The following is a 27,910-nucleotide window of genomic DNA, read 5'->3' as shown; positions in this document are numbered from 1 at the left end:
GTGGGGCCAACAAACCACACACTGGTGTGAGCGAGTAAACAACGGTCCCAGAACAGAAAACTTGGTGCAAGACTGGGGCACCGACTTCCATCTGTCGCCTGGAAGGAACAGTTCTTAACAGCCGGAGAGTAAGCGCCGGTGGAGGAAAGGTTTCCTCCCGGCCTTCAGCTCACCTATCATCATCCTGCCAAACACATAGGAGGCAACCGCATGTGCAAGACCGAGACGTTCTGCTTGTAAACTGTTGGTATCGTAAAAACAATTTATTTTTAACAATAAATAGACTTCTAGGAAAGAAGATTAGTGGGACTAATTAGAATAGAGGACTTGGGAGGGTCACAAAGACTTTAATATAAAAAGGTTAATGTTTCATCAAGAACAAACATTTTATACGATAATACAGTGAATATTAACATTGGTAATTCATCAAGAAAGGACAGCTCCGGAGACAGCGGAATACTTCATCAGTGACACTATTTATGGGAATCAACTTTATTGTTAACTCTAATAGTGCGTTGGGTGAATGATAACATATTGGTAATATATCTTGTGTGGCGAATGAAGGAGTGAGTCTCTGATTGTGGATACTTTGCCTTTGTTTCATTTAAAATTGTATTTGAATTCAATAATTATTCGTGCCTCTAAGAAGGTACGCCCACCCTCAAGCGATCAGAATATTTTGGTTTGTGGAAAGAATGCGCGTGTCCGCGGACGGTCCGTGACAAAGTGGGGGCCAAATTTTAAGCGAAACTGTCAACTATCAGCCAAGATAAAGTTAAAAGTGACTCCACCCATAACCTTTCAGAAAGAGAAGACATGGTTAATTTGAAAATGTCTCTGAAAAAAAATGAATGAAAATACCCAACAATGGTTCTAATCGCTGTTTAAAGGGAAATCAGCAGGTGTCACCTCTGACCTCTGACGACAGCAGACCAACATTCTGACCTGTAGCACTAGTGTGTATACACTCACTGCACAAGGCGGTATGCAAAGGTTTTTAATTGCCAGCAACAGTAAACAAGGGGGTGGGAAGACGTCACAGGGCGTGGAGAGTTGATTGTCTCCTCTTTCTCCCCTCTCCCCTCCGTGTCCTCGTCCTGATCATCTTATTACATCGTCTCCATGTTGCTACACTAAACTCTTTAATTAATTGTAGTTCTTGTGATTTCTGTTTGAAATAGTCGAGCGGAGAATTGATAGTATATAAATTTTGCATGGTTCATTAAATATTTATGTGGGATTCTGTTGATCTTCCTCTTTTACCCGAAATGCAATCTGGTTAAAACAGTGTCAGGGGACTTTTATTTGTTACACAGTCTCTAATTTCTTAGACTATCAGTCTATCAGTCCCCGAGTCTGCTTGCCAGGCTTTGAATAATCTTTTGTTTTCTTTTTCTTGATCATTTTAAAATATTAGTACCATCACCCGTAGAAATCATTCCTTAGTGCTGCTAGAAACCATTTTTATTATTCCAAAGTGGTAGAAGTAGAAGTAGTATTAAGTTCTGCTCTTTGACAAAAGTTTCCAATCGCTTATCTCTATAATCTGTTCTCAATCAAATAAAGGAGGCATAAAAATCAGGCAGAGCACATTTTTGACATTGACTTTATTTTTTTCGTTGTTTACAGACAAAAAACATTATTTAAGAAGCACAATGTACATATTTCCACAATCTGGCATTCGCATTATCACTCGTGCATGCGTCTGTATACATTTTGTATTAAAGCAACAATCAAGAAACATTTATTGCATAATAAACCAAGCATTACTTATTTCATAATAAACCAAGTATTAGTGTGTAATAGACCAAGTGTTGTTGTGTAACAAATCAAGTAACATTTCTTGAATAATAAATCGTTCTTTTGTGTAATAAACCAAATAACATTTATTGTGTAATTTTGAACGAACTCTGAGCGGGCCATTGACAAAGGTCAAGCCGTGGAGATTTTCTACTTCTGACCTTTTTCTAGTCTTTTTTCAGCGAAACTATCGTGTTTGAAATGGAGGAACTATACTTGTTAATCGTTTGCATACCCTTCAACTGAACTGTGCAGTTCAACAAAGAAGAAATAGTGAGCGCAGTTCTCTGGAATTTAACTTACATTCCGTTACAAGATACAGACATCTGAAATAAGCTGTACATACAAACATAGCAGTTTGCAAGGCTCAAGCGTCTTCTACCATTTACAACGTGTAGGACTGATGTCTGATTAGACACAAGTGCTGGACTCGGGAAGGAAGCGGAAGCCTGGCTGGCAGGACTTGAGGAAAGCATCCCCCCATAGGTCGCACTGGATGTACTTGGTCTCGTCTTCGGCGTACGGGAAGTACAGCCTGTCTGCCGCGATGTTTTCAGGGGTACAAAGGGTACGGTCGACCCCGTTGATGCGGGTGGTAGTGGTGGCAGTGGTGGTGGTGGTGGTAAAAGTCTGGCAGCTGTTCGACATCTGGTTCCATATGTATGTGGGAGGATAGCACGTCAAATGGTAAGCCTGATGGCTGTAGCACAGATAATAACTGTGGGGATCAGCGGGGTCGGGTACATACTGGGAGCTGCCGACACAGAGGCCAGACTCCTGTGGAAAAACGCAGCTCAGCTGGTCCTGTTGCCACACCTAGTTGGAGACAACGAATGAATGTGAAAAGTTAGCCAGACCACGTTTATGGGGAGGATAACTAACAAAACGAGAAAAAATATTCGAGAAAGGTGGAGGAAACGCATGCAGCGAAGATAGTTTGAATACATCCAGACAGTCGATTAAATCTGGTTTGTAAATAGTAGTAGTAGTAAACTGCGCAATTTTACGCAACCTTTGCTCAAGCGAGGTCGACAGAAGGAAAGCCATGGAGATCATCTGCTACTAACCTCACTCTTTTTTTATTATTGTTTCGTAGTAGGAAAGAAAAACCGTTGTTACGAAATAAGTTTACTTCACACTGGTTTGATAAAAGGATGAGATGAAGAAGATAAATAAATAATAAAAGTGTGTTGCTATGCTGTGAGCCACCAAGAATCACAGCTTGAATTCTCTCCCTTTTATTCGTTTTCTCTCCTCCGCCCTTACTTCATCCCCTCACTCATAACTTGTGCTTCATCATTATCGTCTTCTTTCACGTCTTCAGCTTCTAGATCTTCTACTCCTACTATAGATACTACTAATGCTGCTGCTGTTTTTAGTGGGAGTAGTGGTTCTTGCCGACCTTCTCTGATGTTCAAGGTAATTAAGGAACTTTTGGCTTACCGCTGACGACGGACAAGACTGCACGTGGGGATTGCCCCAAGGGTCGCACTGCAGGTACTCGCTGCTGTCTCTGGGACACGCAAAGAAGTAGTTGTTGTTGAGCAGGTTGTACTTGGTGCAGGGGTTAGAAGAGAGACCACATAAGTCATTGGTCCCTTGAGTGCACCTGGCTAGGGAAGGTACGCTCGGTCCAACGCAGAATTTGCAGTTTGGGTCGAAGGTAGGCACTTCTGAAATGTAAACATGTAAAGAAGACGCATTATGCCGTGAGACATTCTTATACACGTAAATGCATGAATGAACTCGTATATGTGCTGACCGGCAACTTCATCCTATTGCGAACGTGTGGGTCTGGGTCTACTGCATATGGTCGTCGAATCCTGTGTTGTATTAATTAATTTTTCTGCCTTCAGAGTTTGTCTCTTTATTTTCTAGTAGGACTAATGTATTTACAGAATATTTGCTGCTCCTCTGGCTGCTCTGAGGCATGCTGGCTGCCATGTTTTTATCTGCAAGGTGGAAAGGTCATCGCTCCGTTGAGTTCTACTTTCTGTCAGAACTCTTATTTGACAGCTGAAGCCTTCATGTTGCCGTGATAATGCTGTTATTTACAGGCCATCTTGCTGTTATCACCTCCTGTTCTGTGGCAATAGTGTAAGTCTGGCTGAGATGCCAACGGAAATCAGTCTGCTGTTACACTGGCGCAGAGTTCCATTCCCTTTCCTCTGGATGACCTGTGCGCACCATTAATGTGCTTTTCCATGGTGTGCACGATCGTTTGGTCTTTGTTTGACGAAGTCTCCCCAAGTCTGTCCATTGGACTTCAGCTAGTTCACGATGTTTCATTGCGTAGACGTTGCAGTTGGTGAATGTTTTTTTCCCTGATGTACACACCTTCCGGTTTCCGACAGTTTTTTTTCCTTCTATTGCCAGAATGTTAGGGGACCGTGCGATGTTTGTTCATTAACCCTTGCTTATCTTCTGTCCAGATTTGTGGAAGAGGAAAAATCAGATTGCAATCTGATCACTGCCAATAAAAGTTAGATATAATCTTCGATCATATTTTGTAACAATAAGAATGAATATGAAGATATCGCAATGCAAAGATAACTGACCAGGCGGGCATATGGTCAGGTACATCCTGTCCTGCAGATCGCATTGTATGAACATGCGGGTGTTAAATGGATAGGCAAACCGGTCTTCTGTTCTACCCAGCGCTTGGCAAGGATTCGGATCCGGATAGTAAATTGTCGCTGAAAAGTCACGTATAAGACAGCTTTTATTAATATAACAATATTATATATATATATTCAAATGGGTACAGTTTAGTTGAGAAGTATATAATGATAAATTTCTGGACTGAGTACTCATGTTAACATTTTTTTCCTGTAATAAAAACGACTCGAGCATAGTAAAAATAATTATTTATTCTGTGTTCAGACCTCAATACTGTAAACTCAAAAAATTAAGAAAATCTTAAGTCAGAATACCGATAAGGAACATAACGGAAGTAACGACAGTACAGCTTGCCCAAATGTTTATGTAAATATTTTATTTGTAATAAGGACACGTAGATATGACGTCACAATCCGTTCGAAATCTGATTGGCTACAGTATAAACTTCTGAACATGACGTCACTGTATGATGCAGTGTGGGATATGCCCACCATTTATTTTTACACACCACAAAATCGCCGTCAAACCATAAATATCAATGAGAATTACAATGTACGACTGTTGCCACATCGTCTTATTTTTAGTTTGATCACTTAACAAATAAAGTGTGTTTAGTGCTTTTGTTTCCATGCCTACATTTCAATGTCGTGACAAAAATCTCAGTCGAGTCGGTATAAATAATCATTCACATTCAGGTAGACACAGGCAGACAAGTACAAACTCGCGTACCTCACAGAAAAGAGAGACTTACGTATTGTTTGCGGGTGCGATGGTGCTGCAACGAAATGAATTTTTGTTGCGGTAAAAGAATTCTCTAGACCAAGCTAAACAAAACAGCATAAAAGAGGAAAATTAATAAGAAGGCATGGTTAAAAAAACCACGTAACTAAGAAAGAATAATACAGGTAGGAAAACAAGGTGATAAACATACTTCAATTACTAATAAACAAACACAGAGTTATCTCTTTATTGCTGAGCAGAGAGAATATTTTTGATGGTCTGTTGGACAACCACAGATGAAGTGCACATTTGTTTATATTTATGTACTTCGTACCATGCTTATGCACCTTGCTTAGACTTACTTGTTAATCCGTCGTACGCTTCGATCACGGCGTAGCAGCTTGAAGCCCCAAGAATGACCTCAGTGAATGTTGCATAAACGTATGGCGAGCTGCCAGAGACCGACGCATGAGCTGCGTTGGAAGTAGCGTCCACAACCAGGTCCTCCGCATCCCAGAAACTTCCGGTGGGCCTCGGGCTACGAGTGGAGACGTAGATTATTCCGCTGCTGCAGTTGGTGGCGGCCTGGGAGCAGAGAGAGGTGTCTGCACTGCCTTTACTTACAATTGAAGTTCAAAAATCGTATTTTGTTTGCCAGCATGACATGGCCGATGGCAGAGCCACATGGTCACATTTACATTATTACCAATCACCTTGTCGTCAGTAGGTCATCACCACACGAAAGGAATTATCTTCACCAGTGGTGAAAGAAAGTAGGAGAAGTAGGTGTTGTGATGCTGACTAACAGCTTGGAGAAAACTAGGAGCATAAGGTAATGAAGAGCTTTCTTGTCGCTAATAGGCGCCCGCATCAGCAAGTGCGCGATAATTACACACAGCTGCTGACATCAAGTTTTAACTCACTCTGACTGTCATTTGTGGTGAGGTCATGGGGAAAGCTATGTTGCGACACTGGTCCAGACGACAGCGGACCCCTCCAAGGGCAATCATGGGTTCTGTAAGAAAGTTAAATTGTTTAATATTCTTTTAATTATTTTACAAAATATTTACCTTCCAGGTTATTTTCCGTGAGATATTTTTCGGAATTATTCTTTTCAGGAAAGAAGTTTCAAAAGTGGCCTTTACTGTTATCGGTTGTCTGTATGACTTACCTTTGCAATTTATTTTTAGGTAGATATACAGTTCTATCGTCTGACTTTTTCTGAATAATATTTGTCATGGTGTAAAACAAAGAACTGGGTCTACTAAGTACGACAGTAGTTAAGAAACGAGGGAACGTTTATTTGTGTTACCCAAGGAACTGTAGTTATAAGGCAATGATAACGGTTCCATGGGATCAAGAAACTTTAAGTCTGTAGGGTATGGATACAACTTTATTACTTCGGAGAAGCTTTTTCTTGAGTTTTCCATTTTGCCCTGAGGAAAAGGCCTACTCTCTATTCGTTGTTTAGGAGGGAAAATCAACAACCATAATAACTACAGAATGGCATGGCTAGTAGAGAGAGAACTAAATAACTAAAAAGCGACCTGGAGGACTATCACTAAACTTGCTACTGGTAGACAAAAATGGAGGTCTCTTGTGAATACCTTATGTACCCAATCTCGCTTTATATCTACGGTCCCTGGACACGATACTTTCACGAATGTCGCTACGATGTTTAACACTTAGTAATCACCTTGTACAACATTCTTCAAAAGAAAATAAAGGATGGGACAGAAATCTTGTCATCACACATACAATATTGATGTTCTTTATGGAATCTGTGTTTCTAGGAAAGACAGATTTGTAACTAGGTCTGAAAGTCGGTGCTACCCAAATACACATAAGGCTCACCTCTGCATATTTTGAACTGTGTCTGTTGAGCAATGCTGCTCAAGGAGACAAATTGGTCGACCCGTATCTGATGGTCGCACTCAGGCTGAGTTGCCACATGGGCAAGAGAGGTCATAAGTGCCTCATCGCCGACCCCCACAGTAAACACAGACACTCCTTCAGCTGTTGCCATATCCCTTGCTGTCTGAAAATATACCATATTCATACAACATTTTGATGCTGTTGAAGTTGTATTACAATCTTTGGAGCTGCACAGGGGTTTGTATAGGGCATCCGAACACACACATACTGATGCAGATGGAAAAATAGATCTGCATTCCCTAAGTCCATTGGATAGGGGGGTGATAGTCTTTATCATTTTATGTTTACCTGCATGCTAATCAAGTTGGATTGATGTTTGTCAGTGACCAAGACAAGGATCTTGGCAGCGTTCGGACGCTGTGCTGATGATGCAAAGGCCTCGCCTAGAACGGGCTGGAGCTGGCTACCTATGTCAGGTGCTGACGAGGTCAGTGAATATATCTGAGAAGTCCAAGAAATGGTATCCATAATCTACATGAAAAGAATCAACCAGAGCAATTAGCAGCAAAAATATGATTTTTGGCCAAGTCAAGGAAAAGCAACTCCTGAAACGGAACTTTGTCTTCCAGGTTGTTAGAAGTGTCTAGTGATAGGACTGAATTATTCGTATTAAAATTGAAAATTTTATTTAAAATAAATGAATTATATAATTAATGATTTTTGTTGATCCCTCTCAAATGATCTTGGCTACCTGTGGCACCTGAAGGGATTTTGCGAAAACGTATTAGTCAAGTACTAATGAACACACATGTTTAAAGAAATTTTTGACAAGTTTCTTTTTCTAGTGGCTTATCTATCTGTTTCTCCGATTCTTTCCATCTATACGTGACACGTTAACCAGATTATTTCTTCTTCTAAAGTTAATTTATTAGTATCATCAGAAAAACTGTCACTTATTAGAGCCACATGAATCCGAGGTGAGACTTACACTGCTTTTTATAAGATTCGTTCCCAAGCTGAAATCCCTGTGAGGAATGGAAGAGCCTCCAATTTGATACAGAGCTACCCGGACGTTACCGTTGTCCACGGGAAGCCCGTATACAACACGCTGGAGGTAGTCCTGCATATATCTAAAGTTCTCGCTGGAAGTGGCGCTGTCGATGACAAAGACGACGTCGGCTTGCTCTGTCCCGCTGCAAGCTGAGTCAGCATAATAGCATCTGTGAGACTGCTGCTCCTCTCTCTCTCACAAGCAAACAAACAAACAAACAAACAAACAAACAAACAAACAAACAAACAAACAAACAAACAAACAAACCACCACCACCAAAACAAGCAGCGTTTGGCAGGATAGGTGAAGCACATTGTCACCCTCAGTATCATGATTGAGCAGTCTATTGAGTGTCAGTCCTCCCTCTATGTAACTTTTGTGGACTTTGAGAGGGCGTTGGACATTGTCATATAGAGGATGGTGATCCATTATGGTATTTCACCTAAGCTCATAAACCTTTTTCAGGGGTTGTACGAAGACTGGTCTTGCCAAGTTATTCAAAACGGCAAACTCACTAAACATTTTGTAGTGAAGAACGGTGTAAGACAGGGTTGCATATTATCACCTACAATAATCCTGATAATCATAGATAGGATTATCCGCAAGACAACCCAGGACAACAACACCGTATCCAGTGGACCTTCACCAAACAGCTAGAGAACCTGGACTTTGCAGATGGCATTAGTCTCCTATCTCATCGGCAACAACATGCACAAACCAAACTGAGCCAGCTAGCAGAGGAAGCAGAGAAGACTGGCTTAAAGATCAACAGAAAGAACGCCGAAGTGATGAGAATCAATAACAAGCAGGAATTTCCAGTCCAACTTCAAGGAGAGAACATTCTGGAAACAGACCGCTTCACGTATCTGAGGAGCATTGTCAACAAGGATGATGGAGCAGACGATGACATCAAAATCCCCATCAACAAGGCCAGGTCTGCTTTCAACAGCCTACGCCCCATCTGGAACTCCCGAGCATTATCCTTCCGCAGTAAGACCCACATCTTCAACACCAATGTGAGCTGTGAGACCAAAGCAAAAGTAGAAGAATAAAACTTCAGCAAAATGTCATTAAAATCGAAAGGTAATCACTATTTCTATACACCACACATGTTTAATTGTTAAACTTATTCTCAAACAAAACTCTTACTGTTTTCCCATCCGATGGTTGATAATCCGCCTGATGGAAAGTTACTCAGCCAAAAAGATATTTGATCGTTGGGGGATGATGGTATTTGAAGACCCTAAGCGGATTTCACGAAACAGAAAAATAATATTACTCAGAGTTTCATTATTCAGCAATGCTGTTCACGGTTATCTCAAGCATAAAACAAGTGAATACATAAAATAAAATAATAAGCAAGAGATATTTTTCGTGTTGACGGCTAGAGGAGGAGTGCAAGAAGGGAAGATGATGCTGATGATTACTATGACGACGAAGAAGAAAAGGCAAAGAAGCGATCAAGCAGACTGTTCCAGAGAATGGCAAGAATTGTTCAATACCCTGTAGGTGATGTACAGCTTGGCAGCAAGAGCGGAGTAGAGCGGCTTCTGAAGGTCCTCCCACCTCACACTCTGCCAGTTGATTCCGAAAGCTGCTTCAATCTTCCTGTGGGCTTCCAGTAAGGCTGGTGAGCTTTGTTGTTGGGTTTCCATGAACATATCTTTATTCGTCTGCACAGTCAAAATCCAGCCTAACTGTTGTTTACATGCAAGTCTATATCAAAGCGTGCTACTCTCCCGAATACGACCTGTTAGTTCGTGCGTGCGTGTGATGTTTTTGTTGCTGGTACTATATCTTTGCAATATAATTTTATTCTTTTACTTCCCACTCCAAGTTGGCTAAATATAACTCTGCTTAGGCCTGCTAGATAAATGATTTCACACCTTTTCTACTTGGTTCTTAGAAAACAAGCAATATTTTTGGCCATAACGAAGACGGGATACTGAACATTCTAGAACTGTCTGTTCAGATGTTTTACCCTCCATATGCCATTGTAATACGTGTTCATCATGTAAGTGTTAGGCGCCTTTCCATCCTCTGTTTCCAGATAGGCAAGCCGTCGGAGAAACAAGTAATCATCTGGGAAGATACAGGAGTGGTCAATGAGATCCACAACAGCGTCAACCACGTCTGATCCTGAGGCTCCCGCCTGCACTACCTGTGAAAAAAAAAAAATAAAAAGGTTGTATTAAAGGCTAAGATTAAGTGGGTCTAATGATTAAAAAAATTTCATCGAAAAAGAAACATATAGTGAGTGTCATTTCCCTTTCTACAAAAAAGACATAACAATAAATAATTTGACAAGCTTGGAACGTTTATTGCCCTCCAAGCTAACTTAACCGTCAGATTCTTTACGAAAACGCAGTCCCTTTGCTTGGGACGAGCTGGGTAATGACCTCCTAATGACCTGGTGCCGTATTCATAAAGCGAGGGCAAGTCGATAAACCGGGAAATCAAGAACAAGTGTCTTATCTCCATGCCTATAAATGTAAGTTCAGACTTAGTGGGTGACATTTTATTTCAGGGATCATAGATATGATAAGAAATACCCTGACGTAAAGCAGTATTCACAGGATTTTGGACACTTGACCGTTAAGTATCGAGACAAATGTTATATCTTGATTTCCCCATTTTAACCCTGGGTAACGACTTACCCTCACCTCATGAATACGGCCCCAATGGAGCGTCCGCAAGCTTGATAAACTGTGCTCATCTGACGAAGAACATTAAATATAGGCACATTCGGACTATCCACTAAATTGTAAAATTTACAGTTTTCTATGGCTTCAATCTTACTGGACTGTCTGCATGCACGTTGAGTTGGGTCACCGCTACGGTTGCAAGACTTATCAAGGCTGTAGCCAGCAGGATTAGTCGATTTCGAACCTCCATGGTTGAGGGCTAGCTGACAACACCAATGTAAACGAGCAAATAAGGTACATTTCTTAATTGCGTAATTAATGCACACAAGTGCACGCATGTACGCTCTCCCAAACACACACACAAACACATACATATATAGTAATGTATTTCCTCCAATAAGACACAAAACGAAAAGGACATCGACTTGAACACTTGCAATAATGAAAATAATTATAGTATTTATCCATAGAATAGTTTTACAGATTAAAAGAACATTTCGTTTTGCGATATTCCTTTGCCTAAAATAGCTTTCTTAATATATAGTGATTCACATAGTAATCATATAATCAGACCCCAGTGTCGCTAATTGACAGAAAAAATACGGTTTCTGAAAAGTCTTGTATACCATGTAAGTCCATGCTACCTGAGTCTATGTTTGCAACATCGTTATTTTGGGAAAATCGTGATAAAGGAAAGAAGCTGACTCGGGTATAAAAGAACTTCCCTCTTGTTATTATCCACCAATCAAAATTTATTGTTGAACAACCTGCTTGTGCGTTCTTTCATTTTTTCTGGAAAAGCTAAATCTTTTATCGAAGCTCCGAAGTTCTTCCTACAAGGACACTCTACCTTGCTAACGTTGATAAGCAAATGATAATGGCTTATAATGTGGGTTTGAACATGCATATAGAAATACATCAAACCATGTATGAACATTTAAAATCTCTCCTTTTTTGTTTGTTTATGTGTGTGTGCATCTCTAATTGACTTATTTTAAAGTAACTAAAAACATACCTGTTCGTAGAAACTCCAAGAGAAATAAGCCTCTAGTGGAAACAATGATGTCTGTGTACCTCTGTCCTGCTGCTGTTAGGGACAAAGTTTTTTTATATATATAGAGAGAGAAATGCACTGTTTTTAGGATTACGTGGAACCTGTTGTCCTTGAAGGAGACACCGATGTAAAAAAAAAATTTTCTTATCAATAAATTGCGTTCTATTGTCATATGTTCCCGAGACTGGGTCGATTTAGATGATAAAAAGATATTAGAAATAAAGAAAATACATCAGGTTCTGAGCTCACTGTGTTCTTCTCTATCGCAGGGTTTGTTAATGTATTTTAGGGAGATAAAGAAATCACGGTCAAAGTCGCATTTCAGTTTTCTAAGCGACCACTTCGACTTTAAGCACTTTAGACATTCTCTCATTTCTCAGTCTATCAGTCTCTAAGTCAGCTTGCCAGTCTTTAAATCATCTTTTCGCGTTTTCTTCTTCGAGATAATTTTAAAATATTAGTACCCAGGACAATCTCTTCACCAACAGAAGCATTCCTTATTGCTGTTAGAATTCATTCCCTATTGCCGCTAATTATTATTTATTCATTACTACTAAAACATTTCCGCTAATAACTAACCCTTACCGACATTAGAAACCATTTTTTACTCTAGAACAATTCCTTACTGTCACTAAAAACACTTTTTAATTACCCAATATCTGTTAGGTGTCACTAATCACTAATACAAATACTTGCTTTATGTGCTTTTCTGGAAGTAGTAATTTTTGTCTTTGTCATTTTTAAGATTATTTGTCACCGCCGTCACATATTTAGTTTGGCTGAGGGTCAATGCAGTTTTCTTTCATAACATGAATAGTGATGCTTAATTTTGCAGGTCTAATTAGCTAATGTTCTCTCTCTGTGTCTAGCTGGTTCATGATGGCCTCTTTTGTACCACGTATTCTTTCTGATCTCCACTTGTAGTAGTACTATCATCAGTATGATTAAAATCTGCACTTATTATTATTGTTCTATAAAAGTTTCCTATAGCTTATCTCTATAATCTGTTCTCAATAAAACGAAGGAGGCATAAAAATCAGGGAGAGCACATTTTTAACATTGAGTTTATTTTCTTCGATGTTAACAGACAAAAATAAAATCTGTAATAAGCAAAATGTACATATTTCCACTATCTGGCATTCGCATTATCACTCGCATTATTCGTCTGTATAAATCTTGTAGCAAGTCCAGAAACATTTATTGCATAATAAACCAAATAACATTTATTCTGTAATTTTCACCTCTGAGCGGGCCATTGACAAAGGTAAAGCCGTGGAGATTTTCTACTTCTGACCTTTTTCTAGTCTTTTTTCAGCGAAACTATCGTGTGTGAAATGGAGGAACTATACTTGTTAATCGTTTGCATACCCTTCAACTGAACTGTGCAGTTCAACAAAGAAGAAATAGTGAGCGCAGTTCTCTGGAATTTAACTGACGCGCCTGTATACGTTCCGTTACAAGGTACAGACATCTGAAATGAGCTGGACATGAAAGTATAGCAGTTTGCAAGGATGACTGTTGTCTGATTAGACACAAGTGCTGGACTCGGCAAGGAAGTGGAAGCCCGGCTGGCAGGTCATGAGGAAAGCATCCCCCCATAGGTCGCACTGGATGTATTTGGTCTCGTCTTGGGCGTACGGGAAGTACAGCCTGTCTGCCGCGATGTTTTCACGGGTACACGGGTACCCATACCTAACGGAGCCAATGGGGATATGGCTGCCGATAGTGTAGGTGGTGGGGGTAGAGGTAGGGGTGGTGAAGATGATCGTAGTCTGGCAGCTGTTCAACATCTGGTTCCATATGTATGTGGGAGGATAGCACGTCAAATGGTAAGCCTGATGGTTGTAGCACAAATAATAACTGTGGGGATCAGTGGGGTCGGGTTCATACAGGGAGCTGCCGACACAGTGGCCAGACACCGATGGCATCACGCAGCTCAGCTGGTCCTGTTGCCACACCTAGTTGGAGACAACGAATAAACGTGAAAAGTTAGCCAGACCACGTTTATGGGGAGGATAACTAACAAAACGAGAAAAAATATTCGAGAAAGGAGGTGGGGGAAACGCATGCAGAGAAGATAGTTTGAATACATCCAGACAGTCGATAAAATCTGGTTTGTAAATAGCAGTAGTAGTACACTGCGTAATTTTACGCAACCTTCACTCAAACGAGGTCGACAGAAGGAAAGCCATGGAGATCATCTGCTACTAACCTCAATTTTTTTTATTATTGTTTCGTAGTAAGAAAGTAAAATCTTTGTTGCAAAATGTTTACTTCACACTGGTTTTCTAAAAGTATGAGATAAAAAAAAAAAAAATAAAAGCGTGTTGCTATGCTGTGAGTCACAAAGAATCAAAGCTTGGATTCTCTCCCTTCTCTTCGTTTTCTCTCTTCCGCCCTTACTTCATCCCCTCACTCATAGCTTACGCTTCATCATTCTCGTCTTCTTTCACGTCTTCAGCTTCTAGATCTTCTACTCCTACTATATATACTACTAATGCTGCTGCTGTTTTTAGTGGGAGTAGTGGTTCTTGCCTACCTTCTCTTCTGCCTCTGATGTTTAAGGTAATTAAAGAACTTTTGGCTTACCGCTGACAACGGACAAAACTGCAAGTGGGGATTGCCCCAAGGGTCGCACTGCAGGTACTCTCTGCTGTCTCTGGGGCACGCAAAGAAGTAGTTGTTGTTGAGCAGGTTGTACTTGGTGCAGGGGTTAGATGAGAGACCACATAAGTCATTGGTCCCTGGAGTGCAGCTGGCTAGGGAAGGTACGCTCGGTCCAACGCAGAATTTGCAGTTTGGGTCGAAGGTAGGCACTTCTGAAATGTTAACATGTAAAGAAGACGTATTATTTCGTAAGACATTCTTATAGGCGTAAATACATGAATGAAATCATACATGTGCACAGCTCTAGCTGACCGTAAACTTTATCCTGTTGCGAACGTGTGGGTCTCGGTCCAATGTAGATGGTCGTCGAATCCTGTGTCGTACTAATTTATTTTTCTGTCTTCAAAGTTTGTCTCTTTCTTTTCTGGTAGGACTAATGTGTTTACAGAATCTTTGTTGCTCCTCCGGCTGCTCTGGGACATGCTGGCTGGCATCTACAAGTGGAAAAGGTCATCTCTCCGTTGTGTCAGAACTCTTCTTTGACAGCTGAAGCCTTCTTGTTGCCGTGATGGTGGTGTTATTTACAAGCCACCTTGCTGTTATCTTCTCATGTTCCGTGGCAATACTGTTAGTCTGGCTGAGATTCCAACGGAAATAAGTCTGCTGTTACACTTTCCTCTGGATGAGCTGTGCGCACCATTAATGTGCTTTTCCATGGTGTGTCCGATCTTTTGGTCTTTGTCTGATGAAGTCTCCCCAAAGTCTCCCATTGGACTTCCGCTAGTTCACGTTGTCTCATTGGGTAGACGTTGCAATTCGTGAAAGTTTTTTACCCGATGTACAGACCTTCCACTTTCCGACAGTTTTTTTTTTCCTTCTGTTGCCAGAATGTTAATGAAGTCGTTCGAGTGTTATTCTCTTTGCTTGACATTTGCGATGGGACCGTGCGATGTTTGTTCATTAGCCCTTGCTTATCTGCTGTCCAGATTCGTGGAAGGGGAAAATGAGATTGCAATTCCACTCCCTTCCAATAAAAGTTAGATATAATCTTAGATTATATTTGTAAAATATTTCGATTTGTGAGTAGTGGAGGCATGTCTAAAAATATATTTTCATAAGTATAATTGATTCACGTAAGTAGAAAAGTAAGATATATATAGTAAGTAGTTTCACTATTTTATAACAATAATGATAAATATGAAGATATTGCACTACAAAGAGAACTGACCAGGTGGGCATATGGTCAGGTACATCCTGTCCTGCAGATCGCATTGTATGAACATGCGGGTGTTAAATGGATAGGCAAACCGGTCTTCTGTTCTACCCAGCGCTTGGCAAGGATTCGGATTCGGATAGTAAAATGTCGCTGAAAAGTCACGTATAAGACAGCTGTTATTAATATAGCAAGTCATATATATATATTCAAATGGGTACAGTTTAGTTGAGAAGTATATAATGATAAATTTCTAAGCTCACCAGGCATGGAAACAGTTTTTTCAAGGTAATAAAAACCACGCAAGGATAATAAAAATAAATATTTATTCTGTTTTCAGATCTCAAGACTGTAAAGTCAAAAAATTTAGAAAATCTTCCAGAATATTGACAAGGAACAGTAGTAACAGCACAGCTTGCCCAAATGTTTGTGTAAATATTTTGTTTGTAATAAGGACACCTAGAGATGACGTCACAATCCGAAAGATCCGATTGGCTACAGCATAAACTTCTGAACATGACGTCACTGTATGATGCAGTGTGGGATATGCAAACCATTTATTTTTACACACCACGAAATCGCCGTCAAACCATAAATATCAATGAGAATTACAATGTACGACTGTTGCCATATCGTCTTATTTTAGTTTGATCACTTAACAAATGAAGTGTGTTTAGTGCGTTTGTTTCCATGCCTACATTTCAATGCCGTGACAAAAACCTCAGTCGAGTCGGTATAAATAATCATTCACATTCAGGTAGACACAGGCAGACAAGTACAAACTCGCGTACAAAACAGAAAAGAGAGACTTACGTAATGTAGGCTGGTACACTGGTGCTGCAACGAAATGAATTCTTGTTGCGGTAAAAGAATTCTCTAGACCAAACTAAACAAAACAGCAGAAATGAGGAAAATTAAAAAGAAGCCATGGTATAAAAAAACCCACGTGAACTAAGAAAGAATAATACAGATAGGAAAACAAGGTGGTGAACATACTTCAATTCCTAATAAACAAATACAGGGTTATCTCTCTATTGCTGAGCAGGGCGAATATTCTGGATGGTCTGTTGGACATTGCAAGATCATATGGTCAGCGGCGACAACAGATTGACTTTTGTTTTTAAAGTGGTAGAGCCTCCTGATACTCGTCTTAATAAATTTACTGACATCATTGCCAAAGTCTACATGTCTACAGTGTCAAAAAAATGGTGAGTGTGTATAGTTTTAAGGAGAGTTTGGAGGGTCCAAGGGGCCGTAGTTATGAAGCAAGTGTAAGTTAATATTCGAGGGCAAAGTGGGAACTCAAGGAAAAGCGTCTTGTTCCCAAAGTTAAGGCACTGTTGCATGTTTTTTTACCTCCAGAGCACCTTTGATGCCACCTTTATAACTAGGACTCCATGGGTAAAACATCTGCATTGTACATATACAGCTTTATAACTTTGAAAACAATATGCTTGTGTTGAGTTCCACAGAGCAACGACTTACCCTCGCTTCATAAACACAACCACAGATGAAGTGCACATCTGTTTATATTTATGTACTTCGTACCATGCTTATGCACCTTGCTTAGACTTACTTGTTAATCCGTCGTACGCTTCGATCACGGCGTAGCAGCTTGAAGCCCCAGGAGTGACCTCAGTGAATTTTGCATAAACGTATGGCGAGATGCCAGAGACCGACGCATGAGCTGCGTTGGAAGTAGCGTCCACAACCAGGTCCTTCGCATCCCAGAAACTTCCGGTGGGCCTCGGGCTGCGAGTGGAGACGTAGATTATTCCGCTGCTGCAGGTGGTGGTGGCCTGGGAGCAGAGAGAGAGGTGTCTAACTGCTTTTGCTTAGAATTGAAGTGCAATGACAGTAAATATTGTGTTTCGCTTGTCAGCATGACATGGTCAATAGCATGTCCCATTTGCTTTATTGGCAATGACCATGCCATCACCATGTCGTCACTAGGTCATCACCACACGAAAGGAATTATCTTCACAAAGTGGGAAAAGTGGGTGTTGTGATACTACTTTTGACTAACAGCTTGGAGAAAACGAGGGGCAGAAAGCAATGGAGGGTTTTCCTATCTCAAACTGGCGCCCGCATCAGCAAGCGCGTGAGGATTACGCGTTTTTTTAAATAAACACACAGCTGATGACAGCAAGTTTTCACTCACTCTGACTGTCATTTGGTGAGGTCATCGGGAAAGCTATGTTGCGACACTCGTCCAGACGACAGCGAGCCGCTCCCAGGGCAATCATGGGTTCTGTAAGAACAATAGTCTTGAGATTATTGCATGGATAATTTTAAGGCTGAATTAATGTATAAATTTAACACCTCTGTGTATGTATTTACCTCTTATTGTAAATGGTCCTTAGTGTCCTTATTTAGCTATTCGATTGATCATGAGCATTAAAAATGTGTTCTTTGTTCCTACTGGTCCATATCATTTTTTATTAGCAAACTCCGTTTTAATCATTCTCAAAACCACAGAATAGCAGAAAGTGTTCTAAGTAGTTAATTTTTCTCAGCCATTTATTCCTGAGATAAAAATGTTGTTTAATATTATTTTAATCATTTAAAAAAATATTTGCCTTCCAATTTATTTTTCATGAGTTCCTTCGGATTTATTCTTTTCAAGAAGAAGTTTCAAAAGTGATCTTCACTTTTATCGGTTGTCTGTGTTCCTTACTTTTTTAATTTATATTTTAGGTAGATATACAGTACTATCGTCTGACTTTTCTGAATAATTTTTTTTGCCGGGTGTAAAACAAAGAATTTGGTCTACGAAGTACGACTGTAGTTAAGAAACGAGGGTCAGTTTGTTGGTTCCCTGAGACCAAGAAACATAAAGTCTGTAGAGTATGGATACAACTAAATAACTTCGGAGACACTTTTTCTTGAGTTTTCCATTTTGCCCAGAGGAAGACCTACTCTCGATTCGTTGTTTAGGAGGGAAAATATCAACAACTATAATAACTAGAGAATGGCAAGGACTAGTAGAGAGAGAACTAAATGACTAAAAACCTGGAGGACTATTACTCAACTTGCTACTGGTTAGAAAATATGGAGGTCTCTTGTGAATACCTTATGTACCCAATCTCGTTTTATATCTACTGTCCCTGGGCACGACACTTTAACGAATGTCTCTACAATGTTTAACACTTGGTACAACATTCTCCAATAGAAAATAAAGGCTGGGGCAGAAATCTTGTCATCATACATACAATACTGATGTTCTTTACGGAATTTGTGTCTCAAGGAAAGACAAATTTATAGCTAAGTCTGAAAGTCGGTGCTACCCAGATACACATGAGGCTCACCTCTGCATATTTTGAACTGTGTCTGTTGAGCGATGCTGCTCAAGGAGACAAATTGGTCGACCCGTATCTGATGGTCGCACTCAGGCTGAGTTGCCACATGGGCAAGAGAGGTCATAAGTGCCTCATCGCCGACCCCCACAGTAAACACAGACACTCCTTTAGCTATTGCCTGAAAATATACCATATTCATACAACATTTTGATGCTGTTGAAGTTGTATTACAATCTTTACAGATGCACAGGAGCTTGTATAGTGAATCCGCTCACACACATACTGCTGCAGATGGAAAAATAGATTTGCATTCCTAGGGCAATTGGGTACGGGGGAGACAGTCTTTATCATTTCATGTTTACCTGCATGCCAATCAAGTTGTTTTGATGTTTGTCTGTGACCAAGACAATGATCTTGGCAGCGTTCGGACGCTGTGATGATGATGCAAAGGCCTCTTCTATAATGTGCTGAAGCTGGCTACCTATGTCAGGTGCTAACAAGGTCAGTGAATATGTTTGAGAAGTCCAAGAAATGGTATCCATAATCTGCATGTAAAGAATCAACCAGAGCAATTAGCAGCAACAATATTATCTTTGTTCAAGTTATGGAAAAGCAACTCTTGAAACGTCAAGAACAATAAGGCTTATATCTTCCAGATTATTAGAAGTGTCTAGTGATGGGACTGAATTATTCGTTTTAAATTGAAAATAGTATTAAAAAAATAAATGGATCACATAATTAATGATTTTTTGATCCCTCTCAAATGATCTTGGCTACCTGGGGCACCTGAATAAATTTTCTCAAACAAGTTAGTGAAATACTAATGAACAAACATGTTTAAAGACATTTACGACAAGTTTCTTTTTCTATCTGTTTGTTCGATTCTTTCCATCTGTAGGTGACACGTTAACCAGATTATTTCTTCTTGTAAAGTTAATTTATTAGTAACATCAGAAAAACTAATTATTAGAACTACATGAACCCAAGGTGAGACTTACACTGCTTTTTATAAGATTCGTTCCCAAGCTGAAATCCCTGTGAGGAATGGAAGAGCCTCCAATTTGATACAGAGCTACCCGGACGTTACCGTTGTCCACGGGAAGCCCGTATACAACACGCTGGAGGTAGTCCTGCATATATCTAAAGTTCTCGCTGGAGGTGGCGCTGTCGATGACAAAGACGACGTCGGCTTGCTCTGTCCCGCTGCAAGCTGAGTCAGCATAATAGCATCTGTGAGACTGCTGCTCCCCTCTCCCCACAAAACACAAGCACAACCCAAGACATAGACAAGAGAGCGTAAGAGAAATGAGAGAGCGAAAATAGAAGAATAAAGTTCATCAAAAAAATCCGTTAGACTCAAAAGGTAATCACTATTTCTATGCCACTCATGTTCAGTTGTTAAACTTATGCTCAAACAAAACTCTTACTGTTTTCCCATGTGATAGTTGATGATCCGCCTGATGGAAAGTTACTCAGCCAAAAAGATGCTTGATCATTGGGGGCTGATGGTATTTGAAGACCCTAAGAGGATTTCACGAAACAGAAAAATAATATTGCTGAGTTTCATTATTCAGCAATGTTTTAGACAGTTTCCTCAAGCATAAAACTAGTGAATACATAAAATCAAATAATAAGCGAGAGATATTTTTCGTGTCGACGTCTAGTGGAGGAGTGCAAGCAATGATGATGATGATGACGATACGACGACGAAGAAGAAAATGCAAAGAAGCGATCAAGCAGACTTTTCCAGAGAATGGTAAGAATTGTACAATACCCTGTAGGTGATGGTCAGCATGGCAGCAAGAGCGGAGTAGAGCGGCTTCTGAAGGTCCTCCCACCTCACACTCTGCCAGTTGATTCCGAAAGCTGCTTCAATCTTCCTGTGGGCTGCCAGTAAGGCTGGTGAGCTTTGTTGTTGGGTGTTGAAGAACATATCTTTATTCGTCTGCACAGTCAAAATCCAGCCTAAATGTTGTCTCTTTGCAAGTCTAAATCAAAGTGAGCTACACTCCCGAGTACGACCTGTTAGATGACAGTTAGAGCCAGATATATTATATATGCACGCGCACCCCTGCGTGTGATGTTTTTGTTGCTGATGTTATATCTTTGCAATGTAATTTTATTCTTTTCACTTCCCACTCCAAGTTGGCTAAATATAATCTTGCTTAGGCCTGCTAGATACAAGATTTCACACCTATCTATTTAGCAATATCTTACAAAGATTTGAAAACAAAGCAATTATTTTGCGATAAGGTAGACTGGGTATTGAACATTCTAGAACTGTCTATAGTGATGTTTTACCCTCCATATGCCATTGTAATACGTGTTCATCATGTAAGTGCTAGGCGCCTTTCCATCCTCTGTTTCCAGATAGGCAAGCCGTCGGAGAAACAAGTAATCTTCTGGGAAGATACAGGAGTGGTAAATGAGATCCACAACAGCGTCAACCACTTCTAATCCTGAGGCTCCCGGCTGCACTACCTGTAAAAAACAAAAAGATCGGATTAAGTGCTGAGATCTAGAAGGCATAGTGATTAAATATTCCCACATTTTAACTCTGGGTAACGACTTACCGTCGCCTCATGAATACGGCCCCAATGGAGAGTCCTTGAAAACTGTGCTCAGCTGATCAAGAACATTAAATACAGGCGGGACTATTAAAAACCACATTCGTACATTGTTTTCGGACTATTCACTAAATTGTAAAATTTACAGTTTTCTATGGCTTCAATCTTACTGGATTGTCTGCATGCACGTTGAGTTGGGTCACCGCTACGGTTGCAAGACTGATCAAGGCTGTAGCCAGCATGACAAGTCGTTTTCGAACCTCCATGGTTGAGGGCTAGCTGAGAACACCAATGTAAACGAGAAAATAAGGTACATTTCTTAATTGCGTAATTAATGCACACAAGTGCACGCATGTACGCTCTCCCAAACACACACACACAAGAGATAAGAAAATGAACAAAAGAACGATAAAGTAACATGAGACAAAAGCGTTACACCATTTACAAGTTAAGTCAGGGACAGCATGATGATCAATAAAATTTTGTTTCAATTGTGATCTATGCTCAAATTTACTTAAGGAATAAATAAATCAATATAACTAGGACTTACTTTAAGAACCTTAGGGCCCGCCTTCTTTGTGCCTTGTTTTGATAGGTAGTGCCAGTGTGATGACCTACTCGAGAAGCGCAGTTTATATATATCGCCATGAATGTATTTCCTCCAATAAGACACAAAACAAAAAGGACACCGACTTGAACATTTGCAATAATGAAAATAATTATAGTATTCAGTATAGAATTGTTTTATAATAATTCAGTCCCATCAGTATAGAACTGTTTTATAGATTAAAAGAATATTAAGATTTGCGATATTATTCTGCCACTAATGATAGCTTTATTAATATATAGTGATTCACACAGTAATCATATAATCAGACTCCAGTGTCTCTAATTGACAGAAAAAATACGGTTTCTGAAAAGTCTTGTATACCATGTATGTCCATGCTACCTGAGTCTATGTTTGCAACATCGTTATTTTAGGAAAATCGTGATAAAGGAAAGAAGCTGACTCCGGTATAAAAAAACTTCCTTCTTGTTCTTATCCTCCAATCAAAATTTATCCTGATTGTGCATTCTTTCATTTTTTTCTGGAAAATCTAATTCTTTTATCGAGGCTCCGAAGTTCTTCCTACAAGACACTCTACCTTGCTCTTGATTACAAAATGATAATCGCTTATAATGTGTGTATGAACATGTAATTATAGAAACACATCAACTCATGTATGAACAGTTAAAATCTCTAATTTTCTGTTTGTGTGTGTGTGTGTGCGCTTCTCTAATTGACTCATTTCAAAGTAACTAAATACATACCTGTTCCTAGAAGCAAGAGAAATATACCTCTAGTGGAAACATCGATGTCATAAGGAGAGGACATTGCTAACTTGCAGTCAAAACAACAGGCAGCAAGACATCAGCAGCTAACAGTTTGGAAACATCCATCTATCTAATCAATACTTAAAAATTCAGACGCCACGATTTACTTTTGTTTGTTTCTGTTATCTCTTGGTTTTACTTTTGGCTGCAATTTTTGGATTGTCTTTATGTTCACTAGTTTCTGCCTTTTTAAAACTGTATTTTAGAGTGCTAGCTTTCGAACTGAAAGAAGCGATGGTTCGCTTCCCGAGTAGATCCAGTCTGTGTACTTATGTCCTGCTAGGGAATTTTTTTTTTTTAAAGGAATACGCTGTTTTTACGATCACGTGGAACCTGTTGTCCTTGAAGGAGACACCGATGCAAGGGTTTTTTTCTTATCGATAAATTGCGTTCTAGTGTCATATGTCCCCGAGACTGGGTCGATTTAGATGATAAAAAGATATTAGAAATAAAGAAAATACATCAGATGCAGAGCTCTCTGTCTTCTCTATCGCATGGCTTGTTAATTTAGGAAGATAAAAAAGCACAGTCTAAGTCACATTTGTTTCAGTTTTTTACGTGACCGCTTCGACTTCAAACTGACAGAAATAATATAAAATGTCACTGACGTGGATAGTTAAAAATGAAAACTAGTCAAGTAGTGAGTTTTTTAATATACGGAAAAATCGTGATTGGATATTATATCCCTAATGCCATAAATATCAAATGTCAATTTATTTGCATAACGCAATGGAATGTAATGAAACTGCATTTAGAAAAAATACTTATAATAAAACAATTTTGGAATGCCAGATTAGTGTAAGCTTAAGTTTAAAATTATTTTTGATTTCGTAAAATAATTTCGATCAGAAAAAAAGCGTTTCAATGGCTGAAGTATTGCATACTAAACGGTAAACTTCCAAGACGAATTTCTAGCATTTAGACAAAAAAATCTGACAATGATCCCAGTGGGGTCATACACCGAGGACAAATATTCACTCTAGGAATTTTGGGAAAAGCTCTGAACCCGAAAGGCTCTGATTGAAACTTCTTATCTGTGGGAATCAGCAGGTGTCATCTTTGATCATGTGACGTCTGGTCAAAGTAACCTTAAAGTGTGCTTGCAGTCACTTCAAAAGTTGAATTTGAAATATCATTTACCAAGAATAAATTATCAACAATTGCCATAAAATGTCTGAAAGCTGACAATCTGTTGTATACGTTAAAGCCTTCTTATTCTCCTCCTCATCCTCAGCTTTGAAAACTTAGTTTTAGTTCTTGAGTTATCATTAGCAGACTGCAACCTTGCAGTGCATTGCGCAGATGACCCAAATGTAACGAATGATTCAAATTATCTCTATTTTTTTAACCATTTTATCTTCGCCCTTATTTGCCAAAAGCCCTGGTTACACAGAGTATAACAGTCAATTATTTCTCAGTTTTCTTGTTTCCCAATCATCGGTCTGTCAGTTTGTCTATGAGTCATTCTGTCCAAGCAACTATCAGTCTGACCGATCGGCTGCCTATCGTGCCGGCCTTCTATTTGTCTGTCTTTGCAAATTGAGGCTGTGATTTTAATTTTCCCCTCCTCCCTTCTTCCCATGGGTACGTGGGGATATTCACTTCCTCTTCTATATTTTGTCCTGTTCGCGACCAAATATCTAAAAATACAAGGTGCCGTTATACAAAATACTAAAAGAAAAATCCTGCAGAGATTATTTGCATTCTTTTACATTTTAAAAACCTAATACTGCATTTGCATATTTGCGTGCATGTAATATTGGCGTCTATGCAGCTATATGTAAAGATATGGCTGTAATGACATGAGCATGCATGCGTCAGCTCAGTTACCAATGTGTATGCAGCTTTACTGACATGTCATGTTTTAAACCCGCGTTTGCCTGAAAGTAGTTGACCGAACATAATAAGCATCTTTATTCTCTTCCTAATTATAGTAACTTTATTAATAATTAATTGTTTGACTAAGTTTACAACTACCTAACAAACCCAGAATTTCTGTTGTTAGTGAGTCACATATTCTTGTTGCTGTCTTTCCCGTCAGGACGATAAAATCTCCACAGCAGAAAACGAAAATGACCATAAAATCCACTCTGTGAAGCAGGTTCAATGATTTCTAGGTTTTCTGTGATCTATCTATCTATTCCTCTTCGTGCATCAGGTTGCACATAAGGCCTCAACCAGAGTCCGCCACCGATGTCGATCGGCTGAAACCCGCTCTAGGTGACCCCATGTCCAGCCCTTTCCCTTCATCTCCCTTTCCACTGTTCTTCTCCAAGTTTCCTTTGGGCGGCCTCGTTTTCTTCGGCCATCTGGAGTCCATCGTAGGGCGACTCTGGAGAGGTCTGCTGTCTGCTGGCGGAGCACATGTCCAATCCATCGCCAACGCCTTCGTTGAACCTGCGTGGTGATGGACTCAGTTTCAGTTCTTCGGTGGAGTTCTTCGTTGGTGATGGTGTTTGGCCAAAAGATGTTAAGTATGCGCGTGAGGCATCTGTTTTGGAAAACGATGGTTTTGGTCATCTTCCAAGATCCGTAAAGGAGGGTGCTGATCACATTTGACTTGAATATTCTCAGCTTGATCTTCTGGCTGATGTTTTCTGCCTTCCATGTGCTCCTGAGTGAGGCGAAGGCCTGGCTGGCTTTCACCAGTCGGGCTCGAATCTTTCCCTCCGCATCCTCGGTGTTTGACATTTTGGACCCAAGATATGTTAAACTGTCGACTTCCTCAATCTCTTCTCCATTTAGTTTGATGCTGTCTTGGACTCTGACTCTGACTCATACTGTTTGTTTTTTTTAGTGCTGACCTTCAAGCCAAGGTTTCCAGCTGTTTCTGAGACGGCAGGTTTTCTGTGAAATAGCCTGTTAAGGTGTTGATGCCGCACATCGAGTGCCCAGTGTGGTGCGTGAGCATATAACGTCAATTTTCATACGTGGCTATATATCGCTTAAGAGGGTGGGGGGAGTTGGTGTTTTACACCGTGCCAGCAACTATGGCTATATCATGGCAAGGCAGCCAGCCTTGTGAACAGATGCCACGTGCAGAGAAAGAACAGCGTGTCCGAGACGAGAAATGAACTCAGGGCAGCCAACCTTCGCCACCAGGCCGCCTATATCGCTTAAGAGCGCACGGTGCACAGAAAGAGATGAACAACACAGACGCCAGGATAGAAGTAGTAAAAATAATCATAATAATTAATTTATATAGGAAATACAATATCTCAGCCAGAGGTGGACTCATTGCGCTGAACAAGATCACAAAATAGCAGCAAAGATGTGTAGAACAAGTTAACAAAATGGTAACAACGATGTATAACAAGATCAAAAAATAGTAACAACGATGTAGAACGAAGAACAAATGTGAGGACTCACTGCATTCCGACAGTAAAGGGTGATCAATGCAGATTTAACGGTAACGACTCCAGAGAATAAGGTTAGTGACATCAGGAGAATATTGTGAAGATACTGAGTAATCTTGAGAATATGAAGAAATTTTATCATATGAAACTGCAAGAGGGCGATAATCACTTCAGTTTATTCACTGCAGCTCAAGATGGCTGCCGAAGTGGGTGACGGTGGAGTGGAATTCAACCAATAGATCCAAGCAGTTCGCACTTCAAAATAACATTATATACAGTACTGTTGAAAACCAGAAGAGGAAGAAAACGCAGCAGAAGCACATGTGAATATGAAGGTCCAACACCTTTATCTTAATCAAACATGACCTCAAAACAAAAAATCAAGGAGAGCAGATCCCCTAAGTTCGTTAGGCGAAGGGACAGAACTCTCAGTATTTGGAGAGAGTTATTCTTCAGCTCATGGAACATGTGGGACCACATATTCTATTCAAATCAAATCAGACTATTGTCTGTCGAGGAGACCCATATAATATTAATTATGCGAATATGTGTATCGGTGTTTTGTTAAGGTTTTGAGCGCTTTCTGTGCATGGTGGTGTTTTTAGATGTTTGCCTGGAGGAAAGGAGTATTCATCCGGATTTGGGGAAGCATTCTTCATCACCGGGACGATCCAGGCATTAAAGAAAAGAAGATGGTTCTACTTCTCACATGAATACTCACTTCTTTACAAGCAAGCTTATTTTCTTTACTCGTGTATGCTATCCCTTTGTTAAGACATAAATGGTTTTTACATCTGTTCTTCCCTTTTCTATAGTTACATCTACATGTTGGCTTATATTAAGTCCACTGTGGGAACATGCCTCTTATAGGTGTATCATCATTTACTACATCACATATGAACACTTCGAACACGCTATACTAAATTTGTTTAGCATTTATTATATGTTTATTTAAAGTTATGCTAGTACGTACTTATTTCAATCGCTGTTAACAGCCTCGATAAAGGCATAACAGTTTGAAGGTACAGAAGTGGCGTAGATATAGGGCATAGTTGAGGGCGTGCAGTTGGTAGCAGACACAGAAACCAGGTTGGTAGGTGTGATCATGATCCTGTCTGCAACTTCCCGATGGTACTATGGTGGCTTCGGACTATGTATGGCGACATAGAGAGTGCCGCTGCCACAGGTGGTGTTAGCCTAAGAACAGAAGTTGTCTGCCAAACTTAAAGTTCTGATCGAGAAAGAGAAAGAAGAATAAACAAATTTGGTGTGTTAGCTTTCCTGCCATGGCCGGCAAAAGGACAAAAAGAGAGAATTTGGTTGAACAAGAGGTAATACTTGTCTCAAAAAAGACTCAAGTGGCAGCAATGTAGGGTTGTCTTGACGCAAAGTGGCGCATTCATTATTAAATAATCTAGAGGTGATCTTAAAACTTTGTTCGTTTGGATTTATTGGTCATGGTTGCTTCCTTGCGCGGGAAAGTGCTTTCATCAAGGGATGATTTCACACTATGAGAGGGGAGAGGAAAGGAGAAAACCCCCGACGCTCAGCCCTGTGGACATGTATCATATACATATAGTGTCTCGAGTGGAGATCTGAACCCTGCTCCGCTCACTGCAGTGATGACAAGCGAGTGTTTTAATCGCTACACTACTGGGCGCCCATTCCCGGAGAAAACCTCGTCATTGTTCACTTCTGTTATCTGTTTTGCAGTTTTTCTATAGGCAGCC

General features: G+C 40.0%; 2 protein-coding genes across 3 annotated transcripts; both read right to left on the bottom strand.

Annotated features, from left to right (window-relative positions):
* Positions 1–1,588: 1,588 nt before the first annotated feature.
* On the bottom strand, positions 1,589–22,061 carry LOC112575805. Of its 2 annotated transcripts, none has more exons than XM_025257832.1 (14): positions 22,001–22,061; positions 21,621–21,729; positions 21,185–21,364; positions 20,658–20,828; positions 20,311–20,404; positions 19,882–20,093; positions 19,246–19,428; positions 6,994–7,177; positions 6,063–6,154; positions 5,502–5,724; positions 5,171–5,194; positions 4,359–4,496; positions 3,244–3,473; positions 1,589–2,616 (listed from the first exon to the last, which is right to left on the bottom strand). In XM_025257832.1, exons 2-14 carry the CDS (start codon positions 21,714–21,716, stop codon positions 2,212–2,214), a joined length of 2,232 nt encoding a protein of 743 aa, XP_025113617.1. In that variant the 5' UTR covers positions 21,717–21,729; positions 22,001–22,061; the 3' UTR covers positions 1,589–2,211. The 2 variants fall into 2 exon arrangements, with proteins under 2 accessions (XP_025113617.1, XP_025113618.1); XM_025257833.1 differs by lacking the exons at positions 19,246–19,428; positions 19,882–20,093; positions 20,311–20,404; ... (2 more) ...; positions 21,621–21,729; positions 22,001–22,061 and adding exons at positions 7,363–7,545; positions 8,003–8,214; positions 9,215–9,308; ... (2 more) ...; positions 10,865–10,973; positions 11,726–11,744.
* LOC112575806 lies at positions 12,811–19,031 on the bottom strand. The gene is made up of 7 exons (XM_025257834.1): positions 18,893–19,031; positions 17,746–17,835; positions 17,161–17,383; positions 16,398–16,421; positions 15,600–15,737; positions 14,354–14,583; positions 12,811–13,722 (listed from the first exon to the last, which is right to left on the bottom strand). The coding sequence occupies exons 2-7, from the start codon at positions 17,755–17,757 to the stop codon at positions 13,291–13,293; spliced, it is 1,059 nt and encodes a 352-aa protein (XP_025113619.1). The 5' UTR covers positions 17,758–17,835; positions 18,893–19,031; the 3' UTR covers positions 12,811–13,290.
* Positions 22,062–27,910: the final 5,849 nt, after the last annotated feature.

The sequence above is a fragment of the Pomacea canaliculata genome, linkage group LG11 (genome assembly GCF_003073045.1).
Source record: "Pomacea canaliculata isolate SZHN2017 linkage group LG11, ASM307304v1, whole genome shotgun sequence".
Taxonomy (NCBI): Eukaryota; Metazoa; Mollusca; class Gastropoda; order Architaenioglossa; family Ampullariidae; genus Pomacea; species Pomacea canaliculata.
This window is presented reverse-complemented; position numbering and strand designations above follow the sequence as displayed.